General features: G+C 43.0%; 1 protein-coding gene across 18 annotated transcripts in view; it reads left to right on the forward strand.

Annotated features, from left to right (window-relative positions):
* Positions 1-11,529, forward strand: part of LOC111968621 (bridge-like lipid transfer protein family member 1) — a 143,185-nt gene that overhangs the window by 57,604 nt on the left and 74,052 nt on the right. For all 18 annotated transcript variants that reach the window (XM_023994337.2, XM_023994331.2, XM_023994323.2 and 15 more), the window contains 4 exons: positions 1,136-1,273; positions 1,370-1,440; positions 7,008-7,178; positions 7,415-7,535. In XM_023994337.2, the coding sequence (XP_023850105.1) occupies positions 1,136-1,273; positions 1,370-1,440; positions 7,008-7,178; positions 7,415-7,535 (501 nt within the window). The remainder of the gene's footprint in view (positions 1-1,135; positions 1,274-1,369; positions 1,441-7,007; positions 7,179-7,414; positions 7,536-11,529) is intronic.

The following is an 11,529-nucleotide window of genomic DNA, read 5'->3' on the forward strand; positions in this document are numbered from 1 at the left end:
CCATAAAAAAAGCCAGGGACTATGGTTTGCAACTGCAGATGGGACAAAGATTGTACTTTTTGGAGAAATGTCCTCTGGTCTGATGAAACAAAAATAGAACTGTTTGGCCATAATGGACCATCGTTATGTTTGGAGGAAAAAGGGGGAGGCTTTCAAGCCGAAGAACACCATCCCAACCGTGAAGCACGCGGGGTGGCGCTGGCAGCATCATGTGTGCGGGTGCTTTGCTACGGGAGGGACTGGTGCACTTCACAAAATAAATGGCATCATGAGGGGGGAAAATGATGTAGATTATATTGAAACAAGAAGACATCAGTCAGGAAGTTAAAGCCTTTGTCACAAATGGGTCTTCCAAATGGACAATGACACCAAGCATACTTCCAAAGTTGGCAAAATGGCTTAAGGACAACAAAGTCAAGAGTATTGGAGTGGCCATCACAAAGCCCTGACCTCAATCCTATAGAAAATTTGGGGCAGAACTGAAAAAGCATGTGAGCAGACTGCAAGGAAGCCTACAAACCTGACTCAGTTACACCAGAGCTCTGTCAGGAGGAATGGGACAAATCCACCCAACTATTGTGGGAAGCTTGTGGAAGCAATGCTACAAATACTAATATGTAGTGCTAGGAACTGTGTGACTAGGACCCACATGGAATTTCTGATGTGAGGAGAGCAAGATAGAAAGCTGAACAATAAAATTCATCTCTAACTATTATATTCGTAGGAGCATGTCACATGCTTTAAAATAGAAGTAAGGTGATCCGTTAACTGACATCCTATATAGGAAAGCAGACCGGAATATTACCTCTAGATATGAGACCAAAGGTCTATTAGAATTGACTTGAAATAACTGAGTTTAAATGTATTTGGCTAAGGTGTATGTAAACTTCCGACTTCAACTGTATATAAAAAAATTATACTTTATATGAATACATTTTTAAAAAGTAATTCCGAATTACCAGTAATTAACATGTAAACTATGGCAAAGTTACCAAAAATGTGGGTAACTTTTGTAAATTATTGGTAGTTTTGCAAACCTACACCTGCATTGTTGTTTATCAGGGAGAATAGGGAATCATGACAGCTCTATTCGTTACTTCTTAAACCTTCTGACCGTCTTCTGAATACACCCCAGGTGTCTAACTGGTCTCAGAAGCAGCCCACCAATAAGAGGACCTCCAAGTCCTCACTACACCGCCCCCTGGACCTGGACACGCCCACCAGTGAGGAGAGCTCTGCCTCCTTCGACCAGCTCTCTGTTCCCAGCTTTAAGGTAAGAAACACATTCTATATAGACAGTGTGTGTGTGTTTGTGTGTCTGTTCATCCGTGGAGTACCCTGAGGTCTTAAACCCTTTCTCTTGTTGTAGGTGGTTAAACAAGGCCTCTCTGCCAGCTCTCTACTAGACAGAGGTCTTTTGTTGATGGGAGACACAAACAAGTATTTCAAATTTATTTTGCTAGGCTTTGTTGACTGTGTGTGTGTGTGTGTGTGCATCATATACACTGAGTGTACAAAACATTAGGACCTCCTGCTCTTTCCATGACAGACTGACCAGGTGAAAGCTATGATCCATTATTGATGTTACCTGTTAAATTCACTTCAATCAGTGTACAGTGCATTCAGAAAGTATTCAGACCCCTTCCCTTTTTCCACATTTTGTTACGTTACAATCTCATTCTAAAATGTATAAAATATGTTTTTTTCCTCATCAATCTACACACAATACCCCATAATGACAAAGCGAAATCAGGTTTAAAAAAAATGGAAATACCTTATTTTCAAAACTATTCAGACCCTTTCCTATGAGACTTGAAATGGAGCTCAGGTGCATCCTGTTTCCATTTATTATCCTTGGGATGTTTCTACTACTTGATTGGAGTCCACCTGTGGTAAATTCAATTGATTGGACAAGATTTGGAAAGGCACACACTTGTTTATATAAAGGTCCCACAGTTGACAGTGAATGTCAAAGCAAAAACCAAGCCATGAGGTTGTCCCGAGACGGGATTCTGACGAGGCACAGATCTGGGGAATTGTAACAAAACATTTCTGCAGCATTGAAGGTCCCCAACAACACAGTGTCCTCCATCATATTTAAATGGAAGAAGTTTGAAACCACCAAGTCTCTTTCTAGAGCTGTCCGCTCGGCCAAACTGAGCAATCGGGGGAGAAGGGCCTTGGTCAGGGAGGTGACCAAGAACCTGATGGTCACTCTGACAGAGCTCCAGAGTTCCTCTGTGGAGATAGGAGAACCTTCCAGAATGACAACCATCTCTGCAGCACTCCACTTATCTCTGCAGCACTCCAGTTATTGGCCAGACGGAGGCCACTCCTCAATAAAAGGCACATGACAACCCACTTTGAGTTTCCCAAAATGCACCTAAAGACTCTCAGACCATGAGAAACAAGATTGTCTGGTCTGATGAAACCAGGATTGAACTCTTTGGCCTGAATGCTAAGCGTCACCTCTGGAGGAAACTAGGCACCATCGTTTTGGCGGTGACAGCATCATGCTGTGGAGATTTCTTTTAGCGGCAGGGACTGGGAGACTAGTGAGGATTGAGGGAAAGATGGTCTGAGCAAAGTACAGAGAGATCCTTGATGAAAACCTGCTCCAGACACCTCAGACTGGAGCGAATTTTCACCATCCAATGGGACAACGACCCTAAGCACACCGCCAAGACAGGACAAGTCTCTGAATGTCCTTGAGTGGCCCAGCCTGAGCCTGTACTTGAACCTGATCGAACATCTCTGGAGAGACCTGAAAATAGCTGTGCAGCGATGCTCCCCATACATCCTGACAGAGCTTGCGAGGATCTACCCAAGAAGGGTCTGTAGTCGCTGTCAAAGGTGCTTCAAGAAAGTTCTGAGTAAAGGGTCTGAATGCGTATGTAAATGTGATCTTTTTTTTTTTATACATTTGCAAAAATGTCTAAACCTGTTTTTACTTTGTCATTATGGGGTAGTGTGCAGATTGAGGGGGGACTATTGAATCCATTTTAGAATAAGGCTGTATTGTAACAAAATGTGGAAAAAGTGAAGGGGTCTGAATACTTTCCGAATGCACTGTAGATGAAGGGGAGGAGACCGGTTAAAGAAGGATTGTTAAGCCTTGAGACAGTTGAGACATGGATTGTGTATAATAATGTAAACTCAGCAATAAAAGAAACGTCCCTTTTTTAGGACCCTGTCTTTGAAAGGTAATTAGTAAATATCCAAATAACTTCACAGATCTTCATTGTAAAGGGTTTAAACACTGTTTCCCAGTCTTGTTCAATGAACCATAAACAATTAATGAACATGCACCTGTGGAACGGTTGTTAAGACACTAACAGCTTACAGACGGTAGGCAATTAAGGTCACACTTATGAAAACGTCGGACACTAAAGAGGCCTTTCTACTGACTCTGAAAAACACCAAAAGAAAGATGCCCAGGGTCCCTGCTCATCTGTGGGAACATGCCTTAGGACTGCAAAAGTGTCCAGGGCAATAAATTGCAATATCCGTACTGTGAGACGCCTAAGACAGCGCTACAAGGAGACAGGACGGATCGTCCTCACAGTGGCAGACCACGTGTAACAACACCTGCACAGGGACAGTACATCCGAACATCACACCTGCGGGACAGCAACAACTGCCCGAGTTACACCAGGAACGCACAATCCTTCCATCAGTGCTCAAACTGTCCGCAATAGGCTGAGAGAGGCTGGACTGAGGGCTTGTAGGCCTGTTGTAAGGCAGGTCCTCACCAGACATCACCGGCAACAACTCTTCCACCAAGGCACCTGCAAGTTCCCGGACATTTCTGGGGGGGAATGGCCCTAGCACTCACCCTCTGATCCAACAGGTCCCAGACGTGCTCAATGGGATTGAGATCCGGGCTCTTCGCTGGCCATGGCAGAACACTGACATTCCTGTCTTGCAGGAAATCACGCACAGAACGAGCAGTATGCCTGGTGCCATTGTCATGCTGGAGGGTCATGTCAGGATGAGCCTGCAGGGAGGAGGGAGGAGGATGTCTTCCCTGTAACGCACAGCGTCGAGATTGCCTACAATGACAACAAGCTCAGTCCGAAGATGCTGTGACACTATGGGCACACACCCTCCGTCGCTGGACCAGACAGGACTGGCAAAAAGTGCTCTTCACTGACGAGTCGCTGTTTTGTCTCACCTTGGGTGATGGTCGGATTCGCGTTTATCGTCGAAGGAATGAGCGTTACACCGAGGCCTGTACTTTGGAGCGGGATTGAAGGTGGCGGGTCCGTCATGGTCTGGTCGGTGTGTTACAGTCCACAACAATGCTTCCCAAGTCTGGGAACATTTAAAAATATATACTTATGGAGGGTGTAGTTGCCCTTTAATTCAATTGAGCAAAACAAATGCCCTCCCCATTGATACAACTCAGCATTATATAATTATGTCAGGTAGGCCTACATTGCAGTGAACTTTTAACTGGGAAGGGTTTTTGGTTAAGCCTTTAGAAATGATCATGAAAATAGCATGATGACTGAATTGCGCATCTAACCAAGACCATGGAACAACTTTTTCAATACCTGGTTTGCCTACCCATTGTTGTCTTAGTTGGCATTACTGGTAGATATCATGAGTTACTGATGTCATTCTTCTGTGAGCTGCTCAATGCGACAACCAGTTGAGAGTTGCACGCTCTTCCTGCCTGCAGATGATATTCCATTGAAACTAGGCTATGTGTGCTGCCCGCTTTGTGATTGTGTAGGCTACTTTGTGCATGATTTCACTATTATACTACAGTCGTGGCCAAATGTTTTGAGAATGACACAAATATTCATTTTCACAGTCTGCTGCCTCAGTGTCTTCAGATATTTTTGTCAGATGTTACTATGGAATACTGAAGTATAATTACAACCATTTCATAAGTGTCAAAGGCTTTTATTGACAATTACATGAAATTGATGCAAAGAGTCAATATTTGCAGTGTTGACCCTTCTTTTTCAAGACCTCTGCAATCCGTCCTGGCATGCTGTCAATTAACTTCTGTGCCACATCCTGACTGATGGCAGCCCATTCTTGCATAATCAATGCTTGGAGTTTGTCAGAATTTGTGGGTTTTTGTTTGTCCACCCGCCTCTTGAGGATTGACCACAAGTTCTCAATGCGATTAAGGTCTGGGGAGTTTCCTGGCCATGGACCCAAAATATCGATGTTTTGTTCCCCGAGCCACTTAGTTATCACTTTTGGCAAGGTGCTACATCATGCTGGAAAAGGCATTGTTCGTCACCAAACTGTTCCTGGATGGTTGGGAGAAGTTGCTCTCGGAGGATGTGTTGGTACCATTCTTTATTCATGGCTGTGTTCTTAGGCAAAATTGTGAGTGAGCCCACTCCCTTGGCTGAGAAGCAACCCCACACATGAATGGTCTTAGGATGCTTTACTGTTGGCATGACACCGGACTGATGGTAGCGCTCATCTTGTCTTCTCCGGACAAGCTTTTTTCCGGATGCCCCAAACAATCAGAAAGGGGATTCATCTGAGAAAATGACTTTACCCCAGTCCTCAGCAGTCCAATCCCTGTACCTTTTGAAGAATATCAGTCTGTCCCTGATGTTTTTCCTGGAGAGAAGTAGCTTCTTTGCTGCCCTTCTTAACACCAGGCCATCCTCCAAAAGTCTTCACCTCACTGTGCGTGCAGATGCACTCACACCTGCCTGCTGCCATTCCTGAGCAAGCCTTCTTCACAACAATTGAACCGCTCTCCTTGAAGTTCTTGAGGATCTGATAAATGGTTGATTTAGGTGCAATCTTACTGGCAGCAATATCCTTGCCTGTGAAGCCCTTTTTGTGCAAAGCAATGATTTTGCAGGTATACAAACTGAGGCAGCAGACTGTTAAAATTAATATTTGTGTCATTCTCAAAACTTTTGGCCACGACTGTACATAATTAATAAGTCGTATACCTCCACTACACTACTTTGATATGCAACAGTAGGGATTAAGAAGTGAGTATACACAATGCCCACTGAAAAACAAAGTGTCTATAAGGCCTATATAGGCATATATAGCCTCCACTACACCACTGACACTTTGTGTTTTACAAAAAGTGCACTCTCTTACATGTGTGCTGGTATTACGATTGCTGCCCTTTCAGCATCACAAGTATGTCACACACTGAAGGCCTAGATCCAATAGGTTTGCCACTGTGCAACATTATTATAGATATAAAGACTGTTATAATTTCCCCCTGTCTCCCCTTACTAATAGTGAGCATGCAACTTTCCAACAATTTCCCGACACTTCCCTACCAGCGAGTCAAGGAAATTCGGACCAAGTTTGAGGATATTTTTCAATGACAGTAATGTTACGAGTAAAGTAGGAATCACAGGTTTCAATAGGTGATAAGATATTAATGTTTCAAGAAAGGAGATTATGTATTATATTTGGCCTAGCGAAACGCTTTTATGCACTGACTGAATGGAAGATGATGATTATGAGTTTTATTCCGCTGGTCTCGGCTGGTCCTGGGAAGTGAAAATGTATCCGACACCGAGACAAGACCGAGACAAGACTGAGACACTCAATATGTGGTCTCCAAACTGGACTCGACAACACTGGAACAAGGTAGTAGGTGCCAGGCGCACCGGTTTGAGTGTGTCAAGAACTGCAACACTGATGGGTTTTTCACGCTCAACAGTTTCCCATGTGTATCAAGAATTGTCCACCACCCAAAGGACATCCAGCCAACTTGACACAGCTGTGGGAGGCATTGGAGTCAACATGGGTCAGCATCCCTATTAAACGCTTTCAACACATTGTAGAGTTCATGCCCCGATGAATTGAGGCTGTTCTGAGGGCTAAAGGGGGTGCAACTCAATATTAGGAAAGTGTTCCTTATGTTGTTGTACACTCAGTGTATGTATGTCTGCTCCATATAATTACATATAGAAGTAATTTAATAGGATCTCTATGGTCTGCTCTGTGTGTTTCTCACACACAGATCTGTAACTGCATCTCTCTCTATGTGACTATAGCCAACCGTATACTCCTCTGGATAAGAAGGCGATGGAGAACACAGATGACACCACCACTGAGGACTGGACCTTGGAGCAGCCCCTTTCCCAGACCAGAACCACCGCCATCGTGGAAGTGAAAGGGGCAATCAATGTGGTGCTCACCCCTCTAGTGGCTGAAACTCTGGACAGGTAACATCAACTGGGTTTATATTAAGTTCTAGTATGCTATAGCCACCAAAGGCTTGTGTAAAAATACTGTTATAGGTAATCTTATAGACCAGCTCATCATAGAAAATTCTTAACATATTGCCTTTCCATCTGCAATCAGTGTCTCCCCACAGCAGCTGTGCCTAACAACTCTCCTTGTCATATTACAGGAATATATATTGCTAATGTCATTGACAATGTATGAGGTGTTATTACAGATACATTGAGTCTATGGTCCACTACGTCAGTATACGTCACCCTGCAGCCATTCTGGATGACCTGCATGGGATGGTCCTAAACGAAGCCTATCAGATCAGCAAGTCCACTGTGACTGAATCCGTAAGTAAACCTCACCAAGGAATAAATCTCGCTTAAAGTAGGGCACTATAAGGGTCTTTCTATAAATAATGGTGCCAATATGTGACATTGGGATCTTCATTTCTAAATGTTTTGAAACAAAAATAAAAAAGATTTTCATGCACTTCCACATGTGTACTTAGAGGAATAAAAGTGAATATATACAAATTGACCCATAACTCCACCTATACAACAACATTGGCCAAGGACATTCGGGGACTTTTTCAAGTACTTCATTTACATTTTCAAGGACCTCAATAATTACAATTTACACTGAGTGTACAAAACATTAAGGACACCGCTCTTTCCATAACAGACTGTGACCAGGTGACTCCAGGTGAAAGCTACATTACGATCCCTTATTGATGTCACTTGTCAAATCCACTTCAATCAGTGTAGATGAAGGGGAGGAAACAGGTTCAGGTTAAAGAAGGATTTTTGAGCATTGAGACAATTGAGACATGGGTTGTGTATGTGTGCCATTCAGATGGTGAATTGGCAAAACTTAAGATGCATAGTGCTGTTATGGTGACCGTATTACCGGCAGTCAGGCGTCATGACCACAGCCAAATTCCATGTGAATGTTCAGTCACGGTAACTAGGCTTCTTCAAAACTGTGCTCAGATGCCTCTGATGGTCATTAGTTTTGAACGGTCATCCAACTCGGAATTCCAAGTCAGAAACTATGGCATCTTTCTAGACCGCCGACTTTCCGATCTGAAGAACACTGACGTCATGATTTGACCTAGTGTAAAAAAGCGAATTATTTGCAAATGATTAAAAAAATTGTTCAGCTGTGCCTAGCAAGTGCTACACCAACTGATCTATTTTGTAATCAAAGCTTTAGTTTTGAAATATAATATGGTTTGAGAATAACAATTACCAGGCCAGGCATATAGCCAATATGCTGTGATAATGTATTAGGCCTACTGCTCAAACCCCATACTTACAGAGCTGTTTTTATTAGCTTAATGTTACGTTTTTAAAAAAATGTTACGTGTTTAAAAAAAAATCAGAACGGTAGATCTCAGCTTGCTTTTTGACTGCGAAAGTGATCTTGACTTAGAAAAGGTTGGTGACCACTGGGAGAGGCCTACTATATTTATTTCTCAACCTTCTATTATTAAGCACATTGCTTTGCTTTACAACCGAAGTGGCATGAAAATTAACCGTGGGAAAAGCATCCTCCATTTGCTATTCAAGTGCATACATGTCATGTCTTTTTTCTTTTTTTTTACCCTGTTCCTGTCTCCTGACTGGTGCATGATAATGGCCCATTCTAAATCAGAACTAATTTCACACATATTGTTTAGTATATATAAAGACAAGATTAGATTGAGAATAGTCTGAATGGTGAGAATATTATAACCTGTGAATTTTTTTGCGACTTTCAAATCATATTTGTGTGTATCATATGACCTAGCCCATAGGCCTATATGTTTTGCTAAGGTTTGTATTACAACTGAAATGGCCAAATAACTTCCAACATATCCTATAGGCCCAAGACACCTGGAACATGGTTGGAGAGCCCATAGCCTACAGAGTCTAGTGAAACATGTTCTTATAAGCAAAGTCGCGCGTAAACTGAGTTTTGACTGGCCACTATTTAATAAAAGCGGATCCCAGAATAGCAACACCCAATATGTGGTCTCCAGACTGGACTCTACAACACTGGAACAAGGTAGTAGGTGCCAGGCGCACCGGTTTGAGTGTGTCAAGAACTGCAGCGCTGCTGGGGTTTTCCACGCTCAACAGTTTCCCGTGTGTATCAAGAATGGTCCACCACCGAAAGGACATCCAGACAACTTGACACAACTGTGGGAGCATTGGAGTCAACATGGGCCAGCATCCCTGGCAGATGTTGGCACAAAGCATGCAAAAAGTGTCCAAAAAAGTAGGCCATTACCACTAAGAATAATGTATTTGTTAGGCCTTGCCAATACATTGATATTCTAATTATTATTACACCTAAAATATGATTTGATTTACAATAATGTGGACATGCATGGCTGGCTGGTGTAGGCACACATAATAAAGTCATGAATAGCGGTAGCATTAATCTCACCATTTGAATCTCACCATTGCTGTATTTATAAGAGAAATTTATGTATTTATGAGAAAGGGACCAAAAGCAAAGTTCCTTTTTTAATGGAAGGATTTGTATGGAAAACCAAGTTGAAGCCAGCATTAGATGTTTCCATCCTCATAAAAACAGCACGTGGTTTTAGCACAACACGTGGTTTTACTGCAACAGAGTAGAGCAACACTGATCAATAATGAAATCACAGATAATTGTAACATGTTGATTTTGTCCACCCACACTAGATGTCGAAAAGCATTAAACATTTATGGCAATTTAGCTAGCTAGCTTGCTGTTGCTAGCTAATTTGTCCTGGGATATAAACATTGGGTTGTTATTTTACCTGAAATGCACAAGGTCCTCTACTCCGACAATTAATCCACAAATAAAAGGGTAAACCGAGTTTGTTTCTAGTAATCTCTCCTCCTTCAGGCTTTTTCTTCTTCAAATCAAATTTATTTATATAGCCCTTCTTACATCAGCTGATATCTCAAAGTGCTGTACAGAAACCCATCCTAAAACCCCAAACAGCAAGCAATGCAGGTGTAGAAGCACAGTGGCTAGGAAAAACTCCCTAGAAATGCCAAAACCTAGGAAGAAACCTAGAGAGGAACCAGGCTATGAGGGGTGGCCAGTCCTCTTCTGGCTGTGCCGGGTGGAGATTATAACAGAACATGGCCAAGATGTTCAAATGTTCATAAATGACCAGCATGGTCAAATAATAATAATCACAGTAGTTGTCGAGGGTGCAGCAAGTCAGCACCTCCGGAGTAAACTCCGGAGTAAACGGTGGACTGGGGACAGCATGGAGTCATCATGCCAGGTAGTCCTGAGGCATGGTCCTAGGGCTCAGGTCCTCCGAGAGAGAGAAAGAAAGAGAGAATTAGAGAGAGCATACTTAAATTCACACAGGACACCGGATAAGACAGGAGAAGTACTCCAGATATAACAAACTGACCCTAGCCCCCCGACACATAAACTACTGCAGCATAAATACTGGAGGCTGAGACAGGAGGGGTCAGGAGACACTGTGGCCCCATCCGATGATACCCCCGGACAGGGCCAAACAGGTGGGATATAACCCCACCCACTTTGCCAAAGCACAGCCCACACACCACTAGAGGGATATCTTCAACCACCAACTTACCATCCTGAGACAAGGCCGAGTATAGCCCACAAAGATCTCCGCCACGGCACAACCCAAGGGGGGGCGCCAACCCAGACAGGAAGATCACGTCAGTGACTCAACCGACTCACCCCTCTTCTTTGGACTTTATGGCAGTTGGCAACCAACTTAAAGGTGCATAACCACCACCAACTGGACTGGAGTGTGGACCTCAGTTTCAATCACCCACGTGGGTATATGCTCCTAAAAACCAATGAGAAGATGGAAGAGGCGGGACTTGCAGTGGGTTAAGCAGATGCTTGTTGACGCGCGCGAGCGGTGTGGTCAGCATGTAAGTGAGCAGGAGAACTTACAAATTGGCTACAATAATTATAAGAACTTTTCGGGGACCAAAGTGAGGAAATTACTGATAATCTTGGTAGGCCTATTCCAATACTTGAATTTCTGAGCTCCAAATTCAAGCTTGTATTGTTTAAAATTGCAGGTGTAACATGGAAAACAAAATGTATTTGTCATGTTATTTCATTACCAGATCATGTTGTGAAGAAGCCCACTAGACTATGTCATTTGTTGTCATGTTGTTGTTGTGTTGTGTTGCGCAATAGTCTATCCTACGCAATTGCACACAGTAGACTCTGTGTCCAATCCGAGGCACAGAAAACATGAACACATTACCTTGATACTTTCTCTGTTAGATCTAACGAGACCCTGCTGTAAATCAAGCAGACAACAACAGATGATCAATATCAATTCGGTAGGGATATTAGATC

The sequence above is a fragment of the Salvelinus sp. IW2-2015 genome, linkage group LG9 (genome assembly GCF_002910315.2).
Source record: "Salvelinus sp. IW2-2015 linkage group LG9, ASM291031v2, whole genome shotgun sequence".
NCBI lineage: Eukaryota > Metazoa > Chordata > Actinopteri > Salmoniformes > Salmonidae > Salvelinus > Salvelinus sp. IW2-2015.